The 14,411-nt window shown below is 43.1% G+C and overlaps 1 protein-coding gene across 1 annotated transcript in view; it reads left to right on the forward strand.

The window, feature by feature from the left end:
- Window positions 1-14,411, forward strand: part of RNF144B (ring finger protein 144B) — a 113,835-nt gene that overhangs the window by 57,615 nt on the left and 41,809 nt on the right. The window contains exon 3 of the mRNA XM_082258770.1: window positions 970-1,074. Coding sequence (XP_082114896.1) covers window positions 970-1,074 — 105 coding nt within the window. The remainder of the gene's footprint in view (window positions 1-969; window positions 1,075-14,411) is intronic.

The following is a 14,411-nucleotide window of genomic DNA, read 5'->3' on the forward strand; positions in this document are numbered from 1 at the left end:
ATCAGGGGTCAGGTTCCTACTTTCCCTGTTAAGGCGCACTCTACTCGGGTATTTAGTGCCTCCTGGGCTTTCCGTCATTAGGCGTCAGTGATGCAAGTTTGCAAGGCGGCCACCAGGTCGTCGTTGCACACTTTCACAAAGCTCTGTTAGGTGGATGTGTTGGCTTCTGCGGATGCTTCTTTTGGCCGCAAGGTTTTGCAGGCTGCTGTTTAGAAGACTTGATCCTCTTTGAGGGCGTATTGTTTTTTTTAGGTGGGCTCCAGTTGTTTTGGTTGAGCTCCTGTTGCCTGGTTGCTGGCTACTGTTTAGTCTGGGGAATTTTTTTGCTATTCCCACCCCTCACTGCTTTGGGATGTCCCAATGCTTATGAAGATCAGGAGCTGTGTCAGTCTGTCTGAACGAAAGAGAAAATGGGATTGTTGACTTCTCGTAAAATCCATTTCTCTGATGTTCATTGACGGACACACCACCCATCCCTCTGTGGAGTTGTAATTCTTCTAACATTGCTTGTAACAAAACTGAGTTTCTATAGCAGGGAGAGGCAGTATACCCCGGGGACTGCCCATAGGTGTAGCCAAACTTTTTTTCTGCCTACTGTCTTACTCCTGTAGGGGGCAGTATAACCCAATTGTTATGAAGATTAGGAGCTGTGTTCGTCAATGAACATCAGAGAAATGGGTTTTACAGTAAGTCAAAAATCCTATTTTTGCAAAACTCTCTAACTGTACTTTTACTGGACAGCTTGGTCTGTTAAAGGAAATGGAAGAATAACAGACTTATTGGCTGGATCACCAGGTAAAAATAAAGGAAAGAAATATATTAAAAAAAGAAAACGTTTACAGTCTTCACATCTAAGAGTTATTAAGCTGCAATATAATACATTTTTGGTTTTGGGTTTAATAGCACTTAAAGCCCAGCTCAGAATAATATATATAGCTTTGTGACTTTGTCTTTCTCTCTCCTGTACAGTGCCTCAGACAATATGCCCAGTTGTCAGTTCGGGAAGGATTTGGTTCCCCAATCACCTGTCCAGACATGGTGTGTCCAAAGAGGGGTCTCCTCCAGGAAGCAGAGGTACAGATAACTAAGCTATTTCCGTTTTGGATAAATGCCTCGATTCTGACCAAGTCCTTTTTTAGGTGTTTTACTTTCTCATAATAAACATTAAGCATCGGCCTCTTGCAGCAGCCAGACTCAGCAGCAATGGGTTTTTTATTTTCTACCTTTAGGTAATGTTTACTCAGCTCAGTCAGTATGTGTGCTATTTCTAGCTACTAATTTAAAGTTAAAATATCCCAGTCCTCAACTTCAATTAACTTTTAGGCTGGGTTCACATCTTTGCAGTGCGTTCACACAAAGTGTGTTGACATGTGTTACTTTGTGCATCTCTTGTGTTAAGACAGCACATTGATTGAAAAGTGCTCCCAAGTACACTAAAATGCACAAAAAAGTGCATGTATTTTTTTTGAAAGGCAGCTCACCAAAATGCACTGCAGCACACTGTGGTGCGCTAAAGCGCACAGGAATTAGCAAGGGGTGTTGGGATGCCATTAGGAATAAATTAGGAATGTTCAACATTGTGCGTTGCGGTAACACAAATTTTTCCAAAGCGTGTGAGCTTTAAAGCGGAGTTCCGGCCTCAAAATTGAAAAAAACGATTTTGGGCCATCCGCTTGCTGAGGGCCACCTGAAAAAGAAATGGATGCTCCCAATTTTTTTTTTTTTTGGTCGCTTACCTTGATATTGAAGAAAGAATACTCACCTTCCTTCCACTTCCTCCCTCTGGGGCCGCGCCCCGAGCCGTCAATTCCGGCTTGCGATGACTCCTGGGAGCTGAACGTCATTGCTCCCAGGAGTCAATGCGCCTGCACCGGCCCCGCTCGTCAATTCCGGTGCAGGCGCGACATTCCCTGCTAAACAGCTTCTGGGCATGCCCAGAAGCTGTGCAGGGATGCCGCGCTTGCACCGGAACTGAAGAGCAGGGCTGGTGCAGTGCATTGTGGGACTCCGACGTCACGAAGAGGCCGCAGAAGAGGACGCGCTGGCTTCAGCTGCCCACATCTGAGATGGCAGCGCTGGAGAAGAACTTTTCAAGGTAAGTATTTCTTCTTACAGGTAAGTGCGACCCGGGACAGTTCAGAGGCTATCCATTATGGAATGTACTAGCCCTGACTGTCCCGGGGGTATTTTTATCTAAATTTGACCCCCGAGGCCGGAACTCCGCTTTAAGCTGCAACATAGTAGCTTCTGTTCTCTTTTATAACTTCAGACATCTCTGCTATCAGACAAACTAGGTGCAGCTGTAATTTGCATGTTTATGCAGAACTTATTTGAATACTGTCTAACCAGTTTTGTGTGTTAGCCAGAGATGAAATCTGGATTGATTGGAGATTTTGTGAAGCATTTGCATGAGACTAGTTTTTTTGCCTACTTGTACCACATCTTAGTATGTAAAATGTATTTTATCATCTCCTTATCTATATGTAACATCATTCATCCATTCCCCTTCCCTCCATCTCTTCTGCATTTGATGATCTTTGATCATATCTTGTTTTTTTCATAAACACATTAGGGGAATGAATACAAAGGGGGTGTATTACTAAAACTGAAGCACACAGAATCTGATGCAGCTGTGCATGGTAGCCAATCAGATTCTAACTTCAGCTTGTTCAATCAAGCTTTGTCAATAAGCCCTCGTTCACATTGAATGCGTAGTTCACAGGTCAAATCACATGACAAGTCGCACCCGATTGTCGACAATGGCCATGTTCAAATCGGTGCAATACCAACATTGAGGTGCCACAACGATTTGAAAAAGTAGTTCCTGCACTACTTTTGGTAATTTGAAATCGTGTGATTTCAGATGAAGTTGCACGATTTCAAAGCCGCATGTCAGTGCGACTTCAGATGCAACTTTGAAGACATCTGTGCATGACAAGTCGCTCCAATGTGTATGAGGGCTAAAGCCTAAAAACTGATTGGTTACTATGCATAGCTGCACACCACACCAGTGTATCTGTGTACACTAGTTTTGGTAAATCCCCCCCACAGTGCCTGAGACAAGTGCTGTCTAAATTGCTGCCATTGCCCATAGCAACCAGTCAGCTTCTAACTTTCACTTTTGTCTACACAGCTTTGAAAATTTGAAAGCTGAATGGCAGCTCTAGGCAACTGCTCCAGTTGCCTCAGACACTTTTTTTTAAATAATTCCCATTATGTTTTTTGTATCACAAGTTGCATGCATGCCAATAGACTGCTTTTCAGTGGCTCATCACCTCCACCTAAAATTGACTCAGTAAATGAAAAAGTGTTATTAAGCTGAGTGTACAGACAGCAATTTTTGGGGCCTGTTCACACAAAATGCTGCTGCCTGCACAGCGTTATGAGCTGCAGAGCTATGCAGCAGGGGGCAGTTTAATTTGCATTTTATCACATCACACAGCTCCCTTTTTAAAAAAATGAATTTGAAGTGTAAAAAAGTTACACTTTATCCATGTCACTGCATAGCAGCATGGTATGCTGCACTTACTGTGCGGTGACAAGCAGGACCATACAGAGCAGTGTGATATTTTGCAATTCCAAAGGGTTCACATACTTTTTATTGCCACAATACTCTTGTCATCCACCATCCTTCCGATGTAAGGGAGTGAAAACACTATTTAAAATCTACCATTCTGTGTACTTTGTACCACTGCTTCACCTTTTCCTATATTTTGAACTACTGCTGTACATAGCAGGACTGGTGATGCTCAGCCTAAATTGCCTCTCGTTGTCGTATAGAGCAGGCAAGACTGATTTCAGTTTATGGCTGGAATTAAATTAGATATTTAATGACCTAACCTGAAAAATACATTGATGAATTTAGAAGGAATGCATAACTAAAAATATTGGGCTGATTTATTATGCCGCTGACTTATTGTTTGTAAGCTCTTCCTGTTTCTGTTTCTTGAAGAATACTGTTGCTTAGTAAGACCTCCCATCAAAATGATGGCACAGAATTATTGTACAGGGGGCATAGTTTATGAGAAAACAACAAGAGAAGGGCGCACCGACCTTGTGCATTACCACTTAAAAGTTTATTAAAATCAAAGAAGGGTAGCGTACAATATACTCACAAACGTAGCATATGAACAAGCATATAGGAAATGGGCACCGCTCGCTTCCAGGACACTATTCTACTGCTGGATAGCGTGATGGCGTCCTCAAAACCTGATGTGGCTTACGCGTTTCGAAGGAGGACCCTCTTCCTCAGAGCCAAAATCGCCACTCAGTCCTCCCTCGTCACATCAGGTTTTGAGGATGCCATCACGCTATCCAGCAGTAGAGAAGTGTCCTGGAAGCGAGCGGTGCCCATTTCCTATATGCTTGTTCATATGCTACATTTGTGAGTATATTGTACGCTACCCTTCTTTGATTTTAAAGAGGTTGTAAACTCCGTAAAATATTTTTTTTTTTTTACAAGCTGAAAGATAAACACATAATGAGCTAGTATGCATCGCAGATTTACAGGAGTTAGGACTGCAGGTGAATTCACTGAGTCTATTAGAGGATTGACTGGTATTCATAGAGGCATTTCCTGTGGGAGGATTTTTTATGTCTGTCCACCTAGTGAGAAAGGAGCCAAGTTCCTGCTTAAGGCATACAGAGATCCCTGTAATGGGGATCGTCCATTTCCGGTAAGAGGCCAATTATACTGGTGTTTGGTGGAGGCTACTTCTTCTGAGTTTCATCACCCTTATCTTGGACCTCTTATGGGACTCCTTTTTTCGTTTTAGTATCAAAACTATTACTATTGATTGATTTCTGTGATCACCATATTGAGCGCTGCATACCCTGTTTTTATAGCTCATTATGAAATACTTACCTTAGAACGAGCCCCCGTCGTGCCGTCCGCTCACCTCTATGACGGGCGACATGTCCAGTCGCCCGTCTTCCGGGATCGCGGCATCCGGCTATCTGAATGACCGGAGCCGCGGTGACGTGACTCCAGCGCACGCGCGCGGGAGCCGACAGTCACAGAACGGGTCTCTGAAGAAACGGCACCAGCGGCCGTTCCTTCAGAGCGCATGCGCCAGTGATGTCACTGGCTGCATGTAAGGTAAATATCTCCTAAACGGTACATGTTTAGGAGATATTTACAGTACCTATAGGTACGCCTTATTATAGGCTTACCTATAGGTAAAAGTGTCAGAGGAGGGTTTACTTCCTCTTTAATAAACTTTTAAGCGGTAATGCACAAGGTCGGTGCGCCCTTCTCTTGTTGTTTTCTTCTAGTGCCTTTTGGATACCCTTGGTCCTGAGGGGGGCAGCAAGACCACTTAATTTGTGTCATAAAACCGCCTAGAAGATTCACCTTCCCGCATACCACTTGAGCGCAGGAGAGATATTGTTGTTTTTTGGCATAGTTTATGACCATGAGAGGTGATCACTGGTAAGTATACATGAATCATTTTTTTCACTCAACCAGCAGGTTGAACGAGAAAAAGGACTTAATGCCACAATTCACACACTCCTTGTGGGTGGAGGGAATTCTCCTGCTGTGCTATTGTATTGTAACAGCGGGGAGACTTCCCCAGCATCAGAATACACTGATCAGCGCTGCCTGCTATAGCCGGCAGCGCTGATCAAGTTGCAAAAGTCAGTCTTGCACATTGACTTCTGTACAACCAGGCTGCCCAAAAATGAATTAAAATTCGGCAGATCCCTGCTGAATTGGCCAAATTTTGAACCATGCGTGGCCAGCTTTAGTGAATTGGAGCTTCCTGGTATTCAGAATCAAAATTGAGATGTTGATGCAAATGAAAAAAAGTCACAGACAGTACCCAGTTGTTTCTGTGGTGTAATGAAGAGATAAAATCTGAAGGTGTCTTCCCTAGTAACCACTATAATTCTTGCAGTAAACGTTTTCCTTGCAAAAGGTAAATGATGATAAATATTTAATCAGTGGAGTGCCCTCCTGTTTTATTTTTTCCAGATTTGATATGGGGTTTTGTTGCTTTTGCTTTTTGTTATGTGTCTAAAACCCTCATCTGCTAGTGTTAATAGGACCATTAGGTCAACATAAAGGTGAACCTAAAAAGAGGGAGATGTAACATTCCTCACTACAGACAACAAACACATTATTTAGGATTTTTTTAAGCGGATCTGTACTGAAATGGCAACATAAACTTTATTAATGATCTTACTGGAATATATAAAGAAAACATGATAGAAGGATTGACATACTTACCTTTCCCTCCAAAGTCTAGATATTTAAAGTGATTGAAAAGGAAAAAATGTATTAAAAAACAAACAAACATGGTATACTTACCTGCTCTGTGCAGTTGTTTTGCACAGAGCAGCCCCGACCCTCCTCTTCTCGGGTCCCCCGCCTGCGCTCTGGGCCCCTTCTCCTTGCCGAGTGCCCCCATAGCAAGTCGCTTTCTGTGGGGGCACTCGTGCATGCTCGCTCCCGAGCTGGCTCTCTGCGTCGATAAGACACAGAGAGCGTGGCTCAGCCACCCAAAAGGGAAATTTACGCTTTAAAGACTCGTCCTCCGCTCCTCTTGCACAATTGGCACTTTTGAGGAGTGAGGGGGAGGGAGCAGGTACCCGATTTTGACAGGTACCTGCTCCCACATCTGTCCTGACTGCCACGGTGCTCAGCAACGGAATTTCTCCTCCCCCTTCAGACTTCTGGGACACTGACAGGTCCCAGAAGACTGTATCCACCAGTTAGGATGCGCAGCGCAACTTGCACATGCAAAGTGCGCACCGGGCTGTGAAGCCGCAAGCTGCCACAGCCGGGTGCCTATAGTGAAAATGCCGGCGCCGCCAAGGGAGGATGGAGGATGAAGACGGCTGGGGCAAGCTCACTGCTGGACTGTAGGACTGGTGAGTGACGGTTTTTATAAAAGTCAACAGCTACACTTTTTGTAGCTGCTGACTTTAATTTTTTTTGATAGGTGTCTGGAGCCCCAAAAAGTAAACACCTTCCGGCCTTCACAACCACTTTAAGCTTATATATTCTGCTGTTGGTTGGTTGTGAAAGTCATACTGTAGGAAGCCAGAAGCTGAATTTTCTTCAGGCAAGGAACGTATTTAAGCCCTCTATATCTCATTATTTATCCATTGCAGCAAGACTTAAAGTGGTTGTAAACCTCAGTCATGAAGTCTGAACAAAGCACACACAGTATCTCACAAAAGTGAGTAAATCCCCCACATTTTTGTAAATATTTAATTATATTTTTTCATGTGACAACACTGAAGAAATGATACTTTGCTACAATGTAAAGTAGTGAGTGTACAACTTGTATAACAGTGTAAATTTGCTGTCCCCTCAAAATAACTCAACATACAGCCATTAATGTCTAAACTGCTGGCAACAAAAGTGAGTACACTCTTAAGTTAAAATGTCCAAATTGGGCCCAAAGTGTCAATATTTTGTGTGGCCACCATTCTTTTCCAGCACTGCCTTAACCCTCTTGGGCATGGAGTTCCCCAGAGCTTCACATGTTGCCCCTGGAGTCCTCTTCCTCTCCTCCATAATAACATCACGGAGCTGATGGATGTTAGAGACCTTGCGCTCCTCCACCTTCCGTTTGAGGATGCCCCACATATGCTCAATAGGGTTTAGATCTCGAGACATGCTTGGCCAGTCCATCACCTTTACTCTCAGCTTCTTTAGCAAGGCAGTGGTCGTCTTGGAGGTGTTTTTGGTGTCATTATCATGTTGGAATACTGCCCTGCAACCCAGTCTCTGAAGGGAGGGGATCATGCTCTGCTTCAGTATGTCACAGTACATGTTGACATTCATGGTTCCCTCAATGAATTGTAGCTCCCCAGTGCCGGCAGCACTCCTCACTTGGTTGCCACCACACATGCTTGACACCATTTGAACCAAATAAGTTTAACTTGGTCTCATCAGACCACAGGACATGGTTCCAGTAATCCATGTCCTTAGTTTGCTTGTCTTCGGCAAACTGTTTGCGGGCTTTCTTGTGTATCATCTTTAGAAGAGGCTTCCTTCTGGGACAACAGCCATGCAGACCAATTTGATGCAGTGTGCGGCGTATGGTCTGAGCACTGACAGGCTGACCCCCCACCCCTTCAACCTCTGCAGCAGTACTGGCAGCACTCATACATCTTTTTCCCAAAGACAACCTCTGGATATGACGCTGAGCACGTGCACTCAACTTCTTTGGTCGACCGTGGCGAGGCCGGTTCTGAGTCGAATCTGTTCTGTTAAACTGCTGTATGGTCTTGGCCACTGTGCTGCAGCTCAGTTTCAGGGTCTTGGCAATCTTCTTATAGCCTTGGCCAGCGTTATGTAGAGCAACAATTCTTTTTTCAGATCCTCAGAGAGTTCTTTGCCATGAGATGCCATGTTGAACTTCCAGTGACCAGTATGTCACAGAGTGAGAGCGACAAAACCAAATTTAACACACCTGCTCCCCATTCGCACCTGAGACCTTATTACACTAACGAGTCACATGACACTGGGGAGGGAAAATGGCTAATTGGGCCCAACTGAGACATTTTCACTTAGGGGTGTAGTCACTTTTGTTGCCAGGGGTTTAGACATTAACGGCTTTGTGTTGAGTTATTTTGAGGGGACAGCAAATTTACACTGTTATACAAGCTGTACACTCACTACTTTACATTGTAGCAAAGGGTCATTTCTTCAGTGTGGTCACATGAGAAGATATAATAAAATATTTACAAAAAAGTGAGGGGTGTACTCACTTTTGTTAGATACTGTATATCTGTAGTGTTTGCTTGTCTATCTCCAAAGCTCTGACTGTCATTTATCTCTGGTGCTTCATTCCTCTGTTAAAATGGTGACATGGGGAGGAGAGCTCAGAACACAGCTTGTCTATTCACAACACAGTTCCGCATTGTTTTTTTGTTCCTTCGCCGTGTGTGAAGGGGAGTGTGTCCCTTTTCTTTCAATCAGCTCTCACACACTGTACAAGAGCTCTGACTGCAGCTCCCCACCCTCTCCTCTGTCGGATTTTATCTAAATTCAGCACTTTAAAGGGATCTAGAAAGAGAAGACTTCAGATAAATAAGTAAAACTTATGTAGGAGGATTTTTTTTTCATCTCTGTGTATCATCTGAGCTTCTTCACTTCACTGGGTATATGAGAGGGTTTACATCCACTTTAAGAAAAACTGATAGTAAACCAACACTTTGTTCATGTAGCACAACAGACTCAAATAAATTGCCTCCTCCACCACCACATACGCTCACTTTCTCAACTGCTCCCATGCTGCTCTGCCCAGATGTCTGCAGTAAAGAGATAAACATAGAAACATAGAATGTGTCGGCAGATAAGAACCATTTGGCCCATCTAGTCTGCCCAATATATCTGAATCGTATGAATTGTCCCTGGCCCTATCTAATATGAAGGATAGCCTTATGCCTATCCCATGCATGCTTAAACTCCTTCACTGTATTTGCAGCTACCACTTCTGCAGGAAGGTTATTCCATGCATCCACTACTCTCTCAGTAAAGTAATACTTCCTCATATTACTTTTAAACCTTTGCCCCTCTAATTTAAAACTGTGTCCTCTTGTGGTAGTTTTTCTTCTTTTAAATATGCTCTCCTCCTTTACCGAGTTGATTCCCTTTATGTATTTAAAAGTTTCTATCATATCCCCTCTGTCTCTTCTTTCTTCCAAGCTATACATGTTAAGGTCCTTTAACCTTTCCTGGTAAGTTTTTTCCTGCAATCCATGTACTAGTTTAGTAGCTCTTCTCTGAATTCTCTCTAGAGTATCTATATCCTTCTGGAGATATGGCCTCCAGTACTGCGCACAATACTCCAAGTGAGGTCTCACCAGTGTTCTGTACAGCGGCATAAGCACTTCTCTCTTTCTACTGCTTATACCTCTCCCTATACATCCAAGCATTCTGCTGGCATTTCGTGCTGCTCTATTACATTGTCTTCCCACCTTTAAGTCTTCTGAAATAATTACTCCTAAATCCCTTTCCTCAGATACTGAGGTCAGGACTGTGTCAAATATTCTATATTCTGCCCTTGGGTTTTTACGCCCCAGGTGCATTATCTTGCACTTATCCACATTAAATTTCAGTTGCCAGAGTTCTGACCATTCTTCTAGTTTTCCTAAATCCTGTTCCATTTGGCATTTCCCTCCAGGAACATCAACCCTGTTACATATCTTTGTGTCATCAGCAAAAAGACAAACCTTACCATCGAGGCCTTTTGCAATATCACTTATGAAGATATTAAACAAAATTGGTCCCAGTACAGATCCCTGAGGTACCCCACTGGTAACATGACCTTGTTCTGAATGTTCTCCATTGACTACAACCCTCTGTTGTCTGTCACTCAGCCACTGCCTAATCCACTCAACAATATGGGAGTCCATGCTCAATGACTGCAGTTTATTGATAAGTCTTCTATGTGGGACAGTGTCAAAAGCCTTACTAAAATCTAGATATGCAATGTCTAGATATGCAATAAACATCAGGTACTCTTTGGTATGGAGAGTATGTGGTTCACTCCCATGTTCGGGCCCAATTTTACTAGGCACTAGTGCAGTCATGTGTTGATGGGGAGAGGGTCCTGAACTCTTTTAAAGCTCATTCCAGAGGGACAAACAAGGTGCCTGGGAATCTAAGGGAAAGTGAATATAAGCAGTTTACAGAATCAGGCTATGAGTGAACCTGTTGCTCTGTCTTGTATAGGTAAAGCACAAGTTCATTTAGTTCTAAAATGTATTTTCTAGTCTACATTTATTCCTAAATAAATGTTTTATACAGACTACGCGCATATGTAGTTTACAAGATAAGTGGCTAGTTTGATAAGTTCCTTACAAATAGAACATTTACAAATTCAATACCAGCTTCTTGTGCTAAAAGGTTGACGGCCATATACCCGGAAGATCAGGAGATGCAATTTAATGGAGAAGTATAGCCAAAGCTCGTTTTGCACTCCTGTGATCCATTTTCAGTAGAGAGTAGACTGAAGTCCGCTCTCTGCTGACAGAACAGAAGTCACCGCTGAGAGCCTGAGCCGGTTGCTCCCCCGCCCCTCTACAGCTCAGCACTCCAATGAGCGAGGAGAGGGCAGAGAGCTGCTGACTGACAGTCAGCATCTCTTTGCTTTGGGAGCTGTCAGAACGGAGCGATCGGTGGTGTTCGATCGCTCGGTTCTCAGTGTGGAGGCGCCGGGGGACAGATGCAGCATCAGTAAGTATTAATCCTAAAAAAAAAGACCAAACCTATACTTCTCTTTTAAAATCACATAGCTCCAGTCCTATGTGTTTTCCCTTTTACCACTTTGTAGACAGTTTGGGGCTAGTATATCACCATCTTCTTTCTAGTGTAAACAGACACAGTAATGATTTTGTTAATGTTTACCCAAAGGCAAAACTTTTTTTTGTTTTTGGTGGAGTGGAGAGGGAAATGAACCCGTGAGTGTTTTTTTTTTTGTTTTTTTTGTGCTGTGTCCCATTAGGGAGATTCATCCTCTCTATTTGTCCTGTTTAACATTATTATTGAAAGTGAAAGTAAAAGAAAATCCCACATTTTGGATTGCCCCCAGAAAAGTAATAAAGGGGAAATCTTCTAATGGTGACACTAGTTCTGGTGACCTGGGGGTCCCCAAGGGATTCCTCTAATTTTTAGGAATTTTCTCTCACTTCCTGTTTGGCTACGGGACAGGAAGTAAAGGGAGATCTCTGAAATGGGACACAGATGAGGAAAAAAAACCTGACAAGAGTAATGACACTCCCTTGCTCTATCCAAATGAAAAAAAAAAAAATGTTTTCTATACTTCTGCTTTAACCACGTCCAGCCCGCTGTATAGACAAATAACTTTTGGAGGGTGGCTCTCTCATTCTGGGGCTACATCACATGACGTCGTCCCACTCTCACCACGCTTGTGAGCCCTGGGGGGTGCAGATCGTCGTGCTGGGTCTCTGGGACACGGCGCATCCCAGATCTCAGTAAAGAGCCGATGATGAGGCTCTTTACCCATGTGATCAGCTGTGTATAAGTAAATGCCGGTTATCGGCTTTCCTCTTCCCACACTGACAGCTCAGGGGAGACATGCACAGATAATCAGGGCCCTGATGGTCAGTGCTCTGTTGATCAGTGCAGCCCCAACATTGCACAGCAGTGATGCCAGTCAGTGCCCATCAGTAATGCCAATCAGTGATGCCAGTCAGTGCTGCCTTTCAGTGCTCATCAGTGCTGCATATCAGTGTCACCTATTCCTTTTAAAAAATGATAAAAATTTGTTTTGGGTACAGCATTGTCTGCACAATTGCCGGTACTGAAGTTGTTAAAGTGTAGTTCCACACAAAAATGGAACTTACACTTTAAGCCTTCTGACCCCCTGACATGCCACATTTGGCATGTCATTTTTTGGGGGGGGAGTTCTCCTCTCCCCCTTCCTCCCTGCAATCTTCTGGGACACGTCACAGGTCCCAGAAGTTTGCCTGTCCACTCAGGAAACGCAGTGCAACTCGCTTGCTTCACAGCCGGGTGCCCACACTAGAGATGCCAGCGCCGCGGGGAGAAAAGGGGGAGAACTGAGGCTTCCGTCGGCCGAATCGCTGGACCGTGGGATAGGTGAGTGTGTGTTTATTAAAAGTCACCAGCTACACTTTTTGTAGCTGCTGACTTTTAATAAACACAAAATTGGGTGGAACTCCGCTTTAAGTATTTTTTTAGTCAAGCCAGTCAGATATCTTGTAAATCATATGCAGTATAGTATGCATGCATTCAACATATCAGCTCTTTTAAAAAATTACACATTTCTGATAGATGTCCTTAGACTTTTTAGTATAGGTCAACTTCAGTGGAAGCATGTTGAAGCAGTGCTTAGTGTTAAATAGAATTACACAGTTCTCTGAGTAGGCTAAGGGTGGTTTCACATCCTATTTTATTTTCTCACCCATTCCTTTTAGCAAAATTCAACTAAGATACCATGATGTCAGTCAATAAAACATGTCTTGGCATAGAGTGTCTACTACTAGTCATCGAATGAGCTTTCATCATAGCAGGAACATGGGTAGGACTATTAAAGAGAAACCATTCATCATATCGTTCTCATTTATAATATACATGTAATTGGTGGTAGAGAAAAAGCAATGTTCTACAAATATTTCATTGTATATGATGGCTTTGTAATCTAGAAATGTGTCATGTTTTAAAAGAGCTTATATGTTGAATGCATGCATACTATACTGCATATGATTTACAAGATATATGAGTGATTATTTAATCTATACCTTTAAATATAGTGTTATTTTCTGCTGACTACACAGACAGTAATAATACCCTGATATTCTAACCCTTCTCCACTTTAAAAAAAAAAAGAAGTTGTTTGTTGCAGTTCCCATCACTGCCTGTTCTGACACAAATTGCAAAGAAAAAAAAAAGTTCCCATTAACTTCTATACTTGGTCCAAGACTAGGGCCTCTTTCACACAGGTGCCTCTGTATCGCGGATTCCCTTTTTAGTGGGTGATTGCTCTGCTGATCCCCGCTGAGCAGGTGGATGACAGGTCCGTCTCCTCTCACTGTGCAGAGTGAAGACTGACACAGTCCCACTCTCCTCTATGGGGAAATCAGGTGAAAACGGTCCGCCAGTCCATTTTCATCCACCGCAATCCGATCCTGCCCTGAAAATACAGACAGACGGTGATCCAATTTTCCATCCGTTTGGATTTTGGGGGCAGGATCGGATAGCGGTGGATGTCAGGGCAGAGTAGGGGATGAGTGCCAGGTCCGATCAGGTCCACCTGGAAAATTGACAAAAGGGGCCTAAGGCAGTTTTGGCTGGAGTTGAGTTTTTTTAAAGCATGCTTTACCCCAAAAAATAAATAAAATACTGTATATTGCAGTTTACCAGTCCTTAAATTAAGTGCCTTTTTTCCAGGCTTTTTTCCCCTTTAAGTTTACATAGTAGTTCTGTGAAACACTCCGTGTCACTGGGTGGCTATGCTCACTCCTCCACTGGATTGGTAGTTTATAGAAAATAAATATTATTGTTTTTACTTTCAGTTCAGCTTACAGTAAATGACAATTACACTGCAATTTTTTGGAAGATCAATAGGTATTTTTTGTACTCTCCGAAACTTTTTGGTCAAAAAAGAAAACCAATTCAAGGACTGGTAAGCTTCAATATATTACATTTTTTTTTCTTGGGTTTAGTTATCCCCTAGGGCTTGTTTTTACCACTTGACACTTTACAGAACTTTATTGAAATATCACAAGTGACGTTCACGCTGTGAATATTCACTGCAGTGGTGTTGCAGAAAATCCCAAATTTTGGGTTGTCCCTAGAAAAGTAATAAAGGGGAAATCTTCCAATGAGGACAGTAGTTCTTGTGAGCTGGGGGTCCCCAAGAGATTCCCTTAACTTAAAGGGATTTCCTCTCACTTTCTATTTTGGC

The sequence above is a fragment of the Pelophylax lessonae genome (assembly GCF_965119305.1).
Source record: "Pelophylax lessonae genome assembly, chromosome: 5".
In the NCBI taxonomy this organism is placed as follows: Eukaryota; Metazoa; Chordata; class Amphibia; order Anura; family Ranidae; genus Pelophylax; species Pelophylax lessonae.